Source organism: Equus caballus, chromosome 3 (assembly GCF_041296265.1).
Source record: "Equus caballus isolate H_3958 breed thoroughbred chromosome 3, TB-T2T, whole genome shotgun sequence".
In the NCBI taxonomy this organism is placed as follows: Eukaryota; Metazoa; Chordata; class Mammalia; order Perissodactyla; family Equidae; genus Equus; species Equus caballus.
The window spans coordinates 24901663-24919255 of NC_091686.1; the positions used below are offsets into that span (position 1 = coordinate 24901663).

A 17593-nucleotide genomic window follows, 5' to 3' on the forward strand; every position below is an offset into this window, starting at 1 on the left:
TGTAAAATGGGCACAATGATATTTCCCTCAAAGGTTGCTCAACAATTTAATTAGATAACGAATGGCATATAGTATGTGTTCAATAAAATTTAACCTTCAGGGATAATTACTTAACGGAAATTGTCAACTTACATCTGCTTTGGCTTAATATATTATGTTTGAAAAGAAGAAAAGCAGGGACGTAGGCCTAGGAATACAGAGTAAACACTCAGCTGTGACCTTTCTTTTCCACTGCTGTTTTTTCTAGGGCCTCAGGTTTTCGCTGCTGCCACTGACAGAGGTCAGGAAGGAGGTGTGCTCTGATCTGAGCGGCAGTAAGTCCTGGGGTGAGAGCAGTAACACCAGAGTCAGGAAAATGATATCCGATCCTCAGCCCTTTAAATAATAGCTCTATGGCCTCTTCAGATCATTTAAATTCCCCGTTCCTGTTTTCTCATCTATAAAATAGCAAAAGCAAAAACATCCATTCTGCTTTGTTTGTAGGGAAGAGCTAAACTATTTGTTTGGCTCTTATGGTTATACAGGAGGATGCTTCTGTCATTTCCCCCCCCCCATTTTAGTCATTCCATGGTTTGCTGCCGCTAAAGGCTTACATTTTTTTCTAATTTGTAATCACCAAGAAGCGCTTGAGAATTCCAGTATTCCTATTCTTATCAAATCTAGCACATTATCAGTTAAATATCTTGACATTTGTTCTAAAGAGACTATTTATCCTCTATGACACCATGTGATACACTTATCATTATGTGATATTAACTTTATTATTTAAATATTTTAATATCCTATTCAAGAAATAGTATCCATGGATCAGCCATTAGGAGAGTAATTTCTTTGTAGTCGATCTTCTGGTTTCAACTTTACTCCTCTCTCCTTTAGATTACTGAATCATATCTTTATATTGTGGGAGGTTTGGTATGAGTATGTGTACGTACGTGTGTGTGTGTATGTCTGAGTTTCCCTTTCTTCAGTATGGCATCGTTTTTCATTTGGGGCCTTTTGGGAGTTGTTATTAAAGAATTTGATTGTAGAATGCTACTGCATATTCACAGCATGGTGCATTCGTCAAAATAAATCTATCCACAGCATTTAATTTGTGGATTTGTACTCTTGATACACTAAAATAAGAAATGTTAATTTCTTGCAGACTATTACCAGATGATTTTAAATATCTGCCAAACAGGAAGGTCTGTTTCCATGTGAGGGATTTCCATAATAAAATCCTGGCACCATAGCTGAAGAGGATAGTTTTATAAAAACAGAGAGAAACAACAGCAACTATTTTCCCTGAGGACAGTTTTAGCTACAATTTACCAATGCTGCTTAGTTATTTCTGTCTTATTTTATGCTTTTGTTTTGAAACATAACGCAATTTTACCTGGATGCGCTCCCGGATATTCAGGAATTAGCTCAGTATGTTGACTGGCTCTGCCAAAGGCAGGACCTCTAGAAAATCAGGAGGCTCCGCCGCCTCCCCTCTTCCCCCACTCACCTCTCCAGAGGGGAGAAAAGGGTTAAGGTTTATTAGAGAACAGAGGAGAGGGGAGGGAGCCCCGAGGAGGCCCGGGAGCAGCAGGCCGCGCCTCCAGGTCCAGCTTTCATCAGCAGCGCAGCTCGCGGCGGAGCTCTGAGCGCTGCTGTGAATTTGGAGGAAGGATGCTGCTGCCAATTTCTAGGACCGCTGCTGCGAGGAGTGGGCGTGGCCTCGGCGGTGTGGATGCTTGTTAGAAAAGATGCTGGGAGCTTTCCAGTGAGGAGTCAGGACTGTAGTGTATGCCTGAGTCTATGTGTGTGTGTGTGAGAGAGAGCGAGCGAGAAAGCAAGAGGGAGAGAGACAGAGAGAGAGAGAGAGAGAGAGAGAGAGAGGAGGGAAGGAGAGGGAGGGGAGGAGAGGGAGGGGAGGAGAGAGAGAGACTGAGACTCGGAGGTGCTGAAGACCCAGACAGAGCTGGGAGAGGGACCGAATATAGGACTGGAGCGCTCCGAGAGCCACTCAAGATCTTTTGGAGGAGCCCAATAAATGTGAACATGGGGTCTGTCACTGGAGCTGTCCTCAAGACGTTACTTCTGTTATCTACTCAAAATTGGAACAGGGTCGTAGCTGGGAATTCCTGTAAGTATACAGCAAATGATTTAAAACTTGCAGGGGGGTTCTCTGCAAAACTTTAATTCTGTTGTTTTTTATGATTATTATTTGTAACTAGAACTGCTGCAAAGCATATTGCTGTAAATGAAGCATCACTTAAAAATCTTGCAGATATAACTGGGTTTACACATATTTTTCCTCTTGGTCTGGTCAAAATATGCAAAGTGTCATTTTTCTTTTTGTCTATGAGCACAATCTTATCCTCTCTTCTTTGAATATTCATTGAGAAAGCCCAAGTTCTAGTAAAACATTAAATTAGCATCTTAACCAGGGAATAGCCTGCGAATGCCTTCATTTCTTCCTTTTTTAGGATTACTGAATTTTATTGGGATTATGTCTAACAGGAAAGCAGACTTTACATTATGCTGCATTAGCCTAGATTTCTGAAGTTTGCAATTTGGCAGACTGGTGGCTGGCTGCATCTTTAAAATGATGCCAGGATAATAACTGAAATGGACTGCAGAATTCAGGAACAGAATTGGTGGAGGTGAACTCCGATATTAAGAATTGTGCCCTCACTGCTAAAAGATTGGGACTTGAGTGCTCCTGAAAGAGGGGGCTTGCTTCCTACATTTTGCTTCAAGGAAAAACATTCAGGTGATTTTTCAAAAGTATTCTTTAGTGGTTGAATGTTTAACTTTATAAATTCGTGATCTAATATTCTGATTGAGTTAATTGATTCAGTGAAAATTTATGAAGACCTTATTTCTAATTTAGATATCATCCAAAATAATTTGGCAGAAGTCTCTTCATCCCCTTTTTATTAGAAATTGAAAAAGTTTTAAAAGTTATATTTGGCTTAAAATCTCGAAATAGGAGACTTTTCCCTTCTGTGATGAATGATAAACAGGATCTGCAAATGCAACTTTTATCTCTTTCTCAGATTTTAAAGGAAAAGCTCATTTGCTTTTCAAGAAAGGGCGATGAGGCCTGTTTAGGAATTTATGCTGTTGCTTTACAATCAGGTTTAGGTTCGGGGGACAAATAAGCCAGTAAGAAGGCATTCACTGTGGCACATCCCTTGAGTACACTAAAGTGCTCTGATATGGGAAAAACATTATAAATGACCTTACTGGTCCACGTCAAATGTCCCTTTACACTACACTGTATGTGATTTCATGTTTCCATTCAGTATTAGCTCACTTAATGTCATGGTGTATCCATCACTTTGAAAGAAGAGAATTCATTCAAATGCTGCACTGTGTTTCAGATTCAGTTTTAATCTGGGTGTATAAGAATCTCATGAGTCAATAAAACGTGCATATTTTCACGTAGTCAGAATCTTGCGATGCTGTAATGGTACCATTTGAGCAACATTGCAGCAAACAATCACAACACACACACACACACAGACACACACACACACAAAGTTTTGTTGAAAAGCCGTAAGGAATTCATCCTCCAACTACTAAGTTCAGCAAAAAGGAAGGCACTAGAGGTCACTCTTACAATGGAAAGTACATTACTCGAAGCATCCTGCCCTTAAGAAAAGCAGAGCTCAAGTCTGGCCTAGGCGCAGTCCTGTTTTCCCAACACACTGCCTGTGTTTGGGTTTATAATATATTAATGTGATTGATTGGGCCTCTAGTTTTTTGCAATTGTTTGTTTTCTTGAAGACCAATACAAGGCAGATCAACATTAGATAGCTTTCTTTCGTCATATGTCTTCTTAGGAAAGGAAAGATGAGCTTCTGAGAAGATCTGAGGAGAGCAGAATCTTCATGAGTGCTTAGCTCTGGCTGGGCCTCTCCCCGACACGTCAGATTGCAATCCTGGTTCTGTATTCTTTCGGCCTTGGTTTGTTCAGGAAGTGGTTTAATGTTCTCCTAAACATTTGATAAACTTAAAGAATCTATAAAATTTTAAGTTATTAGGAAAATTTAAATATTAAAGCTGGAGTTCTTGGTTACCATCTGTGTTAAGAGTTGAGTGTTCTTAAAGGGTCAAAAATGCAGTTAAATGACTTCAGATAATAAAAGTTGCATTCGGTAATTTCTTGTTAATATCACTTTGTATGATTTGCAGTAGTGTATATAAAACATTCATTTCCCAATTTTTATTTTATTCTTCAATATTTAGTAAGGTTTTTTTTTGGGGGGGGGAAGGAAGCAGGATCTACTTCTTACCAAGGTGCTTCATACGTTTTATCCTTTTTGAAAGAACAAGTATATATGTTTACCAGCAAGGCTGGAATTCAGTGTATGGACAAGCGACTGTCAACCAGCATAAGTATTTTTAAAAAGTGTTACAATAACTCCAATAGTTCTTCTGGACAAGACTTTATATTAAAACATGAATCAATCTTGAGTACCAATATTAAAGTCAGGGAGAACTGAATACAAATAAAGAAAATTAAAGGTCAGTCTCTCTGGTGAATACAAAGACCTTCTCTCTTTATTTACAGCTGCTTCACCAGGAGCAAATCTGGTATCCACTGAGTCAGACCAAGGCTGCCAATGGGAAAGCTTTCAGGGGACAGGACTCGGTACACCAGGGACAGCTCAGGGATTAGATGGATCATAATTTGAATGTTAGCTTATCAAGTTAATCAACAGGGAAACTTTACATTAGATGGATTCTGTGCAAACACACACACATACATCTTCATGTATATGTACATGTGTGTATATATGCACATAAATATGTATAAACCACCAGACCCATGTGCTCACACATCTTTGGTGGCTCTGCTCCCTGTCTGTCTAAAGATGAACTTTGTTGAATGGACCACGTTCTTTGCTGACGAGAGCCCTACCTGATATTTCAAAAGCCGTAAACCAGTCCCAGCCAGGTCTTTCCTCTTTGTTCTGGTCAAGGCGAGTTTGTTATTATATTGAGGTGTCCCTTTCATGAAAGTTTAGAGACAGATCCTCCTAGAAGGGCTTGCTCTTTGAGAAGTTGCACAGGCTGTTGTTGGTGTCTTCACTTGCGCTGAGAACAGAGACATCTCTCTATTTTATAATTGCTCTTATGAACCTGTAATTTCTTTCTGAACATGAAGACATTGTTGGGGGAAGGGCTGATTCACTACAAAAGAAGGAACAGAGTCAGTAGTAAGGCAAGTAAGAGTCTTGCTTTTATTTTCACTCTTGCAGATCATGTGATGGAGGTTCTCTGGCGTCAGGTATACTGAGCCTTACTCTGAGAATATCGAATGCTCGCTAGTAGCTTATGAACAACTTAGAGTAACTTCTCACTGCGTTCTTTCTTTTCTCTAATTGGAATAAAGGCTATATCTGATATCTAACCTGAAAGAAGAGCTAAAAACATGTTAAAATCAACACTAGATGAAGCTAATTACTTGTGTAGATGATCACTCTTGCAGGCTGTGGGATGCAATCTGAATGCAACTGGACGGATGCTCAAATGGTTAAAACTAATCTTGTAATTCTTTCTAGAAGCTTCCTTCATCTCCTCCTCCTCCTCCCCCAAATTCCTTTCCGTAGCAAAAAATAATGAGAATGCAACAGTAAAGTACTGATAAAATATAATTATATGATGCATTACATAAATAGCTTTTGGATATAAAGATGAGCATGCACTTTGACTCACTTTTTAAACAACAATAGTGATGTGTTTTCATGAATTTGGTGCATTCTCCCCACTCCTGATTGTATGCATCCCAAATGACTTCTTATTTTTTTTTATTTTTAAAGATTGGCACCTAGGCTAACAACTGTTGCCAATCTTCCTTTTTTTTTTTTAGGATTGGCACCTGGGCTAACAACTGTTGCCAACCTTTTTTTTTTCCTCTGCTTTATTTCCCACCCCCCCCCCCCCATACCCCCGTACATAGTTGTATATCTTAGTTGCAGGTCCTTCTAGTTGTGGGATGTGGGACACCGCCTCAACATGGCCTGACGAGTGGTGCCATGTCCGCGCCCAGGATCCGAACCCTGGGCCGCCACAGCGGAGCCCGCGAACTTAACCACTCGGCCACAGAGCTGGCCCCCCCCCCCAAATGATTTCTGATAAGGACAACCCCCAGCTGTGGAGATAACACAGCTCATAGCTAACATGGGGATTGAACACGTGACTTTCATATGATATCTGGTACTTACTCTGAGTAATAAACATTTTAATGTCTTCTAAGATTAATTTTGGAATTTGTGTCATATATAAACAGTTCCTTTCTGGGAGCCAGTCTCTATATCAAGATTGAACTAATTTACCTCTTCAGTGGAAACAGATTAACAGAATTCTATAACATCCATTGTAAGAGAATGTAATATTTAGCTCAGAAGTTGGTAAAACATGGCCCAGGGGCCAAATCTGGCCTGATGCCTGTATTGTACAGTGTGTGAGCTAAGAATGGTTTTTGTATTTTTCAATTTTTGGAAAAAATTATAAGAAGAATTCTTAGTGGCACAAAAGAATAATTATATGAAATTCAGATTTCAGCCATCCATTCTTCTCATTAGTAGACCTGTATGGCAAAAATTTGTACTCATTATTATTATATTTTAATTTTATCAATAAAATTTTCTTAAAGTTGATTTCCCTCTTGTTATATAAGGACTACATAATATTCTTTACTATCTGTCCCTTTATAGAAAAAGTTTATTGATCTGTGATTTAAATAATATACGCTATAATATAATGATGAGACATGGGTAGTACGTAAATTATACTTCTTTGACAAAAATTTGGTGTTAATAGCACACGAATACGTACTTGTAGAGTTGTGGTGGTGAGGATAATGCTACTATTGCCAGTAGAAGAAACCTTCAAGTTAGTATCTTCTTTGTATGTTTCCTCTTAAAGACTCTATTGTTCAGAAATCTTGTTTCAGTGGGTACAAATTATTTATAACTATTTGTAAAATTTCAGCTGTTTTGGTTGCAAAGGGGGCCCTTTCAATCTCAAATAATCCTATTAGTATAAGAAGTTCAATAAAGTGTATAAGTAATTGCATCTTAGACATTTTTTAATGAAAATTCTGTTATTTTATACTTTCATGGGTGTAAAGTATTCCACTTCATACTGCTCAGAACCTTGCATTTGGAATCACTGATGGTAAGAAAGAAATGATCTTATTGGAAGGGTCTTCTCATCCTTATGACTTTTACAGTAGCAGCTTCCTAAAAATTCTGAAATTGGCGAACTTTCTTGAATAAACTGAGAGATTTCTATTTAAGCACTTCTCACTGAGAATTCATAATAATTAAGCAGGTGCCTTTCACCTACTCATGCCGACATAATTAATTTTTATGCGAATGCTTTGTCCATTTAGAACTGTATTTGCTTTTCATTTCCAAGAACTGATCATTGTCTTCATTCTATTTACATTATACTGTTTACAGCAGTTTTAAAAAAAAGTTTAAGTTAAAAAATATGATGGGCAAAATATTTTAAAAATTCTTTTTATGTGAAATTCCATTGTAGCATTTCTTTCAAAACAAATGGCCATATGTTAAAATAGTTTCTTTTTCATAACACTGTTCTAATGATTCAGCTCCACTGAAGATTTCTGTCTTGTCAAAAACCCAAATTCCAAATCAAAGACAACCTAGGACAGTCTCATAGAGCTTAGTGAAATGTGACTTACTCTGGGTGTCAATGAGAATTGTGATGGGGCTCGTGACTATCCACTGTAAATAGATGATAAAGGATAGTGACTCGCCTAATATGGCTCTGAATTTTTTTATATTAGAATGTCAATCTTGCTTTACAAATACTTATTTTTCACAATTTGATGCTATATTTAGAATTTGAATCTCTTTTACCTCAGATAAATTAATATTGAGGCCTTAATATCATCTCATGAATCAAATGACCTTTAGGTTACCAATTTGTTGGGTTATCTACGAAATCTTTCACTACCCTTTCTAAAAATCCTTTCCTTTCCTTCTTAGTGATTGAAAGTTTACAGAATGGCCCAGTTCCTGAAAACAGTAGGATGAATAATGAGAATTTATCAAACATTGTTACATAAGTTTCAGATATGCATATTCAGACTGGTAGGTGCATATTTACGGCAAAAAATTAAATAATGCAGACTTTGATCTAATTTGTTCAGTGGCCTGGTGTTTCAATTATTGCTTAGCTTAATTTTTTTTCATGTTTATTGATTCAGAAATTTTGGCCTCAATAACTTGTTTAGTATTTATTTAGAAAAATTGCTCTTTTTCATGTTAACTTATGTGATAGGGAAGATGCACTCATCACAGGCTATATGCTTAAAATAGGAGATATTTTATGAATTAACCATATCCTTGAGGTGAAATGAACTGTGTTGGTGGTGTGGTGAATTCTCATATGGATAATTGTTTTAATGGGTATTTCAGTTAAGAACCTTTAGAAATACTCTTTAACAAACAGATCTTTAAAAACAAGTCTTGAATTGTGGCGTCAAGTGCTAAGGCCAGTTTGATTTTGGTCACTTTTTTAAAAAAGGAAAATTTCAGAGAGAGAAATAAATGCCCCAAACTAAATGCAGACAGAAATTATGGAGCTTTAGGACACCCTGTGGTTATCAGTGAAAGTCCTTCTTAATGGAGGAATGAACTCATCAAAAAACCTCGATGAACTGAGTATACTTAAATTAAAATTTACCCTGAAGATTAATACTGTAATTCGAAGCCTTCAAGGTTATAAAAATAAGGTTTAAAATTTCTTGCGAAATAATAGTTTACCCATAACTCTAAGTTACAATCCATTGCATTTCTAAATAACAAAGATGTCATTGACCATTGGATTATCTTCTTAACTACCTTTTTTGGGAAGCTCTGATGTCTGAGATTTCAACATTCAATGAGTTCTAAGGCTGTAGTTGTCGGGCTGTGTGCTTCAATTAGGTGTGCATGTATCTATGTATGTATGTATATGTGTTTGTTTATTTGTTTCACTTCTAGAACTAGCCTTTCTTGTTTTTGATCTATGAATTTCGACTCTCCCTAATACTGATTGATGCAGGGTCCTGGTGAGTCGCTGTTGGTAAAGACAAAATCTGATATGCTGCTGCACAGCTAAATATATTTTTCTTCCCCAGTTGTTTTTTGAGGATAAAGTTTTTGTTCAAATGTCTTTTGCCAGGGTATACACATATATGGTACATGAAACTACAATGTTATGTAATGGTAAAGAATGTTCATGCAAAATCCATCACAAATTATCATTTTTTACTGCTTCAGTACTCCTCAGGAAAATTAGTATTTGGAAGAGGAAGAGTATGTGTTTGGTTTTTTTTTTTTTCCCCAATGAATTTTCGTCATGGTTCACGGGAAAGTGGTACTCTAGTAATAAAATCGGAGAAATGGCATAACAGGAGGTAAAAATGAGCCTGTTTATGTTACAGTTAATGAGTCATTCCAATGTAATAATTGGAAAAGTGAGTGAAGCCTGAAAACATTTGACATTTTAAGTAGTTTAAAATTAGTAACTATAAAAATTTTTAATGCCATAAGTATTTAATAGAACAGTGATGAAATTTACTCTAAGGTTTTTAAATCACAAAGGAAAAAAATGGTATGATATGTATCAGTTGGCCTAGAGCTCTAATTACTTTTTTTTAGTAAGTACCTCTCATTACTCAGCAGTGCTCTAGAATAAGATATTATGTGCTTCTAAATCGTAAAAGACATATTTATTCCTATAACCATTTTTTCCACTGGCAATTATCGTACTTACAGGTGAGGTCAGAGATTGATATTAGTGCAGGAACAGCATGTAAATATATAAATTCTCCTGCCTTTCTAAATAACATTTATTGTATAGTTTTTAGACAAACTATAACCTGTAATTTCATTACTTGACTTACTTGGCAGTTATAATCTATAGAGAGAGATTTTTAAAATGTCCTTTGAATAAGGGCACTGATGAACTCTCCCAGGAACTGGTCACAAGCCTTGGAGTAAGTAGATGCCTAGATGACATTGAACAGACATTTGACCCCTGCGGCCCACAACTGAGAGCCCCACATTTTCCTGTCAATATAAACCAATTATCTTCCCTATATCAGATCAAAGAGAGATTTTTTGGGAAAATTTAAGAAAGTTAGACTTCTCTCTGGGCTAATAACTTTGTTCTAAAAGATTCAATATATATTTAGTTCTTCAAGACTTGTCTTTAGTTTTCAAACACATTGATATGTGTTTGTCTTTTAAAATATGTTGATCACCAGATAACAAAATGGAAGGAAGGAACTAAACTGGAAATGGTCTGTAAGGGAAGTAAGTTGCTGACATGAAATTGTTAGTGTGTGTGCATGTGTTGGAAGATATTGTTGGTGGCAATTGGGGAAAGGTCCATATTGGTAGAGAAATGGAAAACATTGACCCCAGGTGGCACATTTCTAATTAAGTAGTGTTAGAATATAGAATAAGATTGTTTCTTATTTGCTACCACACCAGAATAGTCTCCAGTATGGTTTTAAAACAGTATGTGGGATTAAAAAATAGCAAGAGGTCTTTTTGGATCCAGTTGAAACTCATCCCAGGCAGAGGGACAGTGTTGCTCTTTTGTGATCCCAAAGTGCTTTATTTTCTAGAACACGACTTGAAGACCTCAGGGTCCTCAACACTGAACTCAACTTCTAGTCAGTCGCAGGGTGCTGGTCTTTCTGAAGACGGCAATGAAGACAGAAAAGGGCAGAAGAGATTTCAGCTTAGAAGCCACTGGCCAAATGGAAGCGTAATTTAATTCTCGAAGACAATGCAATAAAGTGATACTGGTACCAAGAGAAGGGCATTATAAAGAAAGTGTAACATTTTCACATCATTCACTTTTATCTCTCAATTTTGGCTGATTTTAAACAAAAAGAATCTATCTCTAAGGCAGAAAGCTGCGTGAATGCTTAGTGATCCTCATAATTAAGGATTTATAATACATATTTACATTTGCCATGTTTTAGATGCTTAGAACTTAATTAAAAGAACATTGCTAAAATAAAAGCAATTCTATCTAAAGTAGTGGTGAGGGAATTCTGTGCAAGGTTATAAAGCTGCTCAATTAGGCTCTTTTGTTCCATTGTGTGCATGATTTCTGTGCTTATTCGAACTATTGTACTTTAACATGGAGCTTGTATTATAATCCTGTTAAGAAAACTTCATGTGCTTGTAAAATGTCATAACACAACCTCTGAAGTATCGTAAGATGGGTAACTTTTCCTAAAATAAACAAAAGAGAGAGATAATTTGGGAAAAGAACTAGGGTACATTTCAGAAAGCAACGAGCAAACACTGAAGATAAGATTTGGTTTCTTAAACTCATAGCATCCTGTAGGACCTTATCACCAAACAGAACATGATAAAATAAAGTATTTCATAGTCAAATGTCTATTAGAGAAATGGAAAAAGTAGGCTAGTAAAAATATGATGTAGAATTTTAGGTACTAAGAATAAAATTATGACCACAATAATTTGCTGTGTTTGACATATAAAGTTGGGTCATTTACTGGCGTGGCCTTGTAAATGACCCCATTCATTTCTTGAAAGCCTTGCTATGTGCTTGCCTATGGAATGGTTTCTTTCTCAATCTTTCTCTCTCTATAATTGCAGCATGAAATAGATTAGCGTGAAAAGAATGTATATAGTATCATTAATCACTGGAACATTCTCTAGAGAAGATGCCAGCAGTTCTGTTTTTCTGAGTTAGCAAAACGGGGCCTTCTGTGATCGTTTTCCTCTTTCATTTTCCTGGATGTGAGGATGCTCTGGCTGTGGCATCTGTCATCTTAATGATTGCTGGGGTTGATCTGGCTGATACGACTGGTGAGGCAGCTGTCCTCTTCCTCCCTCACTACTTCCTGCGACTGCCATTCCCTATCATACAATATTTCAAAATACTGCACATGGTATCATCTTTTCAGGTAAGTCTGCCATAATAACTTGATATATTTAATCTAGTTTAAGGTTTTTATCAAAAAAGAAAGCTAGTGTTGCCTCATAGCTATACTTCATTGCTGGGTGTTTTCAACATTAAGTTCAGACTCATTAGCATAGCAAACAAATATCCTCCTACTCTGTGTTATTTGCTGATCTTTCCACTTTTGTCTTCTTAACTGCTTTCTCTCCCTCATAATCCTGGCCCCGTAATGTCTTCTAGACTCTAGGACCTGGCCTTTACATCTGCTGTTTCCTTTGCCTTATTGCCCTCCATGGCTTCCCTCTAGATTCTTCTGGAAAACTTCTACTCAAAGCAAGCCTCACCTCCTTCCTCGGTGATGTCCTACCTGATCAAACCACCTCAACTCTCCCCAGTATCTTACTAGAAACTCCATTGCACCCGAGTGTTTGCCTAGTCCTGCCCTGCATAGAGTATCAAAACTGATTTTTAAAAAAATATGTCTCCTTTACAAAACTATGAAATCTTTGAAAGGCAAAGGCATTATTTTATCATTTCTGTGTCCACAACACCTAGCACAGTGCCTGGAGTAAAGAGGATATTCAGTAAATGTGGAAAGAATACACTGATAGATGGCTTTTTTCTTTCAGTTGAAATACCAAAAAAGGGAGATGAACAGAATCAGGCTAGGTAAATTGGAGAATTGTGTGTTATTTTAATGATAAAAAAGTCATTTTTTATTTAGTAGACCATTTATTTTTGCTACTGTTTTTTAAAACTTTCTTTGACTTTGTCTTTATCTCTATCACATTTCACTTAGTTGAGTTGAGTTCTTCGTTCTGGTCTGTCATAATCCATTAGGATCCATATTATCATGGCCAACCTACTCGTTTGTTTCTTGCTCTCTCTCTCTTTCCCTCTCTGCTCCCCTTTTTTATTTATAGCAAATGTAATTTGATAGGCCACTGTATCAAATCATTTTTGGATTGAGGACTCTCCATGAACAGGCAAACAAAAAATACAACAAGAGTATGAAGTTGGCACAGCACCTGCCCCCGTCCAGGCCAACCTCATGCCGCTCCACCTCCGGAGCACCTCCCAGGTCATCTCCTTCAATTTGCAAGTTGTACTGCAAAGTTCTCTCTGCATTTCTGGATGGAATTTTCATCTCCTTCATCTATCTTGGGCTTCAATCCCTTTTATCTTGGCCTTTATTGTTTTATATTTTCCCATTTGAAGACTTTTCTCCTTTGCTGAGGAGAGAAGAAAAATAAAATCAGTTTTCTAATTTTTCATCATTAACTGTATAAAGAATGTATCCTCAGAGTTCTTGCTCTTCTCCTGCCTACAAACATAAGCAAATCTTTTTTTCATTGCTTTTAATAATTTTTGTAAGCTTAATGATTTCTGAAACATTATTTTCCTCTTCTAATTGCACACGTTTTTTAAAATTATTTTCCTGTAAACCTTCATCACTTTTTAAGATTCCTTTCATGTTTCTTCCTCCTCATTGTATACATTTGTGACTTTTTGCCAGAATTTTATAGTTCATGGCTTTCCACACATGTTGACATGTGTTATCATTAATATTGACAAGTATTCCTTTGCACTGGGCTCTGTGGACTCTGAGGTGGTGGGGTGTACCTCCCAGGCCTGAGGCAGACATTATTACCACTATTTTCAAACTAAGAACCTGAAATTTAGGAGATACTCCCAAAGCCACTGAGTAAGGAAGAATAGAGAGCTGAGACTTGGACCCAAGCTCAGTGACACCAAATCCATTGCTCTTTGAAATGGAATACATCATCTTCTCCATGAACCTTCGAAATCATCTCCCCTGAGTGTTAGAAGCCACACGCACCTGCTCTCAGGGCTGCCTCCCTGGCCTGATAAATTATAAGGTAATATGCTCACTTTCTTCCAAGGATCCTGTCACTTGCATTTTCTCAACAATCTCTTCCTTACCAGTCAGAGTGAAGTGTCAAGCATCACATAACTCTAAGTGTATGTAACTTGTGTAACTTAGGTAAAATTTTCTCCTCTGAATGTACACTGATCCCCTTTGCTTCTTGGTACCCAAAGACTTATCCACTCCATCTAAATTCCTTCTTTGATTTAACAGTTCCAAAAACAGGTTATAAGGGGCTGAAACAGTTCAAGTCACAAAGAAAAACCAACTCCTTTCTGCAAGATTACAACACTGCCTAACCAAGGCACTTGCCAGTTTTGTTTCTTTCTCAATAAAACCCTTCTCCTTCCCCATGTTCAGGGATACATTTCCTTTGGGTGCTGTATCAGTCTGCTAGGGCTGCCATAACAAAAGACTACAGACAGGGTGGCTTAAACAACAGATATTTATTTTCTCAAAGTTCTGAAGGCCAGAAGTCAAAGATTGAGGTGTCAGTGGGGTTGGTTTCTGGTGAGATGTCTCTCCTTGGCTTGCAGATGGCTGCCTTCTTGCTATGTCCTCACATGGCCTCTCCCTCTGTGTGCGTGATCAGTCAGAGAGGGATCTCTGTGTCTTTTCCTCTTCTTATGAGGATGCCAGTCCTATCTCTTGAGAATCCCACCCTTATGATCTCATATGACTTTAATTATCTCCTTAAAGGCCCTATCTCCAAATATACAGATCTTCCTCAACTTACGATTGGTTATGTCCTGATAAATCCATTGTAAGTCAAAAATATCTTTAAGTTGAAAATGCATTTAATACACCTAGCCTACCGAGCATAATAGTTTAGCTTAGCCTACCTTAAACATGCTCAGAACACTTACATTAGTCCACAGTTGGGCAAAATCATCTAACACAAAGCCCATTTTATAGTAAAATGTTGAATATCTCATGTAATTTTTTGAATACTGTACTGAAAGTGAAAAACAGAAAGGTTGTGGGTATATTGGTTCTTTACCCTCGTCATCTCATGGCCGAGTGGGAGCTGCTGCTTGTTGCCACTGCCCAGCATCACCAGAGTATCAGACTGCATATCACTAGCCTGGGAAAAGGTCAAAATTCAGAATTCAATGTACAATTTCTACTGAATGTGGATTGCTTTCACATTGTAAAGTCGTAAGTTGAACCATCATGAGTCAGGGACTGTCTATAGTCACAATGCGGGTGAAGGCTTCAATACATGAATTTTGGGGGACAAAATTCAATCCATAATAAGTGCTCTCCCTGGTGCAACTGCCTGAATAAAGTGACTTTCCTTATAGTGTTTGGGAGAATTTTTGAAATTTCAACAGCAGATGTATTGCTTTTACTGATTGAAACTTATCAAGTGAGTGAAGCCATCTTCCAGTTGAATGCCTCAATGGCATTGCCGCGTGGCATGCTATGTGTTCATCCATGAGCTTCCACTGCCTTGTTGCCACAGGGTGTCACTGCCCTGTCTTTTCTCTTTTTCTTCCCTTTTATCTGCACATGGTGCTTTCTGGCTTCCTCTACCTGAGAGTTTCTGGCATCCCATAGAGGAAGGCATCTTAATGGTGCAAAAAAATGCCTCCCCATCATTTTCCAACAGTTTCATATCTTTGAAGCTAGTCATTTCCTTTAAGTGCATTATTCTCTTCTAAACTCTCTTTCCAACACTCTTAGAGACACGTAGGATGATCATTGACTGCCCTTTATTAAAATCACCTCTTTGTACTTGCCCTCCCACAGCTGTGATCACAATAACAAATTTTATCCCCTTCCAAATTACTTTCCCCTGTATGTTCCTGAGCTCCAGTCGTGTTGTGATTTGCTCTGCGTGTTTCTCATGTCCCCTTCCCATAAGTGGATTTTGCAGTTTGCTTTCTCTGGCACTTTTCCACTTCTCATCTGTACATCTCAAGGCACACAGATTCTCCCTTTTCTTCCTGTGATATCGTCTATGTCTAGCCAAAACCAAACAGACAATCATCATTCTACTAACTTCTTTTAATTCAGTTTAAAATTGGTCTAATTTTAAATTTATAGAATGCCCTTGTCATATCAGGAACTGGGACAGATGTTTGCCATACATTATTTCACTCAACACAGCATCTGTTCACACCCAGTCTTTTCTCTTATGCATGGTTTTCTATCCTCTCTAGTACATTTCTCTTGTGACTAAACATTCTTTGTATTTTTCTTTTTTAATGGTTCATAGTAACGTATGAAGTGGATGTACTCTTATTTAAACATTCCTCTATTTTGAACCAATTTGTTGCTCACTGATTTATTTTTAAATTCTCTTGGTCTGCCAGTGTCTGTTTGAGGTCATCTATGGCTATCTTAAGATTCTTGTAATTCTCTAAGATCACAGTATCTTAAGCCATTTACACATGACAATGTCATGAAGTGTTCAACGTCTTTGTCCCACTTTGGCAAAAATCTAAGTTACTTTAGAAGGAGAAACTTAAAGCAATAACTGTCTTACACCCTTCCCTTTCTTGCTCAGGAATTTATAACACTTAAAGTTGGTTCTGTGTCTCTTCTAGCAGTATCATTTGTTCAAACATGAATCAGAGGTGATGGGTAGAGATCGCCACATTTGACAGATCTCAGAAGTGCGTCTGACACCCTCCAGGAAACCTGCTCACTCATCAATTGGTCTTGTCAGTCATACACACAGCCGTCTCGTCTCTATAGCCCTCAGCAGCATCACCAATCATCCATACACGGATCCCCCTCTGGAGCCTGATGCCCGTGGCCTCTGATGGGCGGGCTGCTGCAAAGGCAGGTTTTCAGTTGTAACCATGAGCCTAGTGTCTTCTCTGGAAGGCATGAATCACTATTTTGGGAGAACCTCTTAGGTCCCTTATCATTCCTCCCTTGGATTTTGATTTCCTTCTGGCATCTTAGAGTTTTGTCTTCCCTTTCTAAGAAATTTATCATTTCTCCCATCTTTTCAAGGAAAATGTCAACATCTCAAGAAAACAGACTAGTATTCCTCAATACTTTTGTTTCCTCCGTAATGAGGGAAATCCACCTATATTTAATGAAAATCAAAATGAAAAAAAAAAAAAACACTTCAGATTTACAGCTTTGGATGAGAACTGTTTCCATTGCTAAGTCAGCATCAATACAACTTGAGCCAGTCTCCCAAAGAGTAGAAACGATTCTGTGAAATAGATAATATGCCTTTGAATGCTGTTCCTCACTAACCCCAACCCCTTTTTTAAAAAAGAAAAATATCAGAGACATTCAGGGCGCTTTGTGCCTCACTCTTTCTTTGACAGTTGACCTCTGTTCATCTAGCCCAGTTCTCTTTATAGTTGTGCCTGAGGCTCTTAATATATCCTCTTCCTACTCACAAGCAATGCACCATGCCCTTAAATATCTGCTCTATTGAATCAAGCAATGAGATTACCATTTTAATATTTTCTTTGGTATAACAATATTGGTGAGCTGCTTTCCAGTTCCCTACCTACCTTTCTGATTACACAAATAAAAGATATTAAAGGAAAGCGTTTTTGTAGGTCATTAATTAATTGGTTCTAGAATGAATTTCTTCTTAATTTGTATAATAAATTTTTTAGGTGGACTTCCGTGACTCTGCACTTAAGGCAATCATTCACAAAGTATACCTTCATAGTTTTATAGTTATTTGCTTGGAACTAATTGGATATTGCTGAAAATGAATGTATTTAATCACATATTTCATATGCCAGGTAAAATACCAGGTGAAATACTACAAGTAAGTGG

At 37.5% G+C, this 17593-nt stretch overlaps 1 protein-coding gene across 2 annotated transcripts in view; it reads left to right on the forward strand.

Annotated features, from left to right (window-relative positions):
• Window positions 1-1530: 1530 nt before the first annotated feature.
• Window positions 1531-17593, forward strand: part of CNTNAP4 (contactin associated protein family member 4) — a 263864-nt gene continuing 247801 nt past the window's right edge. The window contains exon 1 of one of the 2 annotated variants that reach the window (XM_001501663.5): window positions 1531-2110. In XM_001501663.5, the coding sequence (XP_001501713.2) occupies window positions 1771-2110 (340 nt within the window). In that variant the 5' untranslated portion in view covers window positions 1531-1770. The remainder of the gene's footprint in view (window positions 2111-17593) is intronic. The other variant, XM_023637349.2, reaches the window with a different exon arrangement.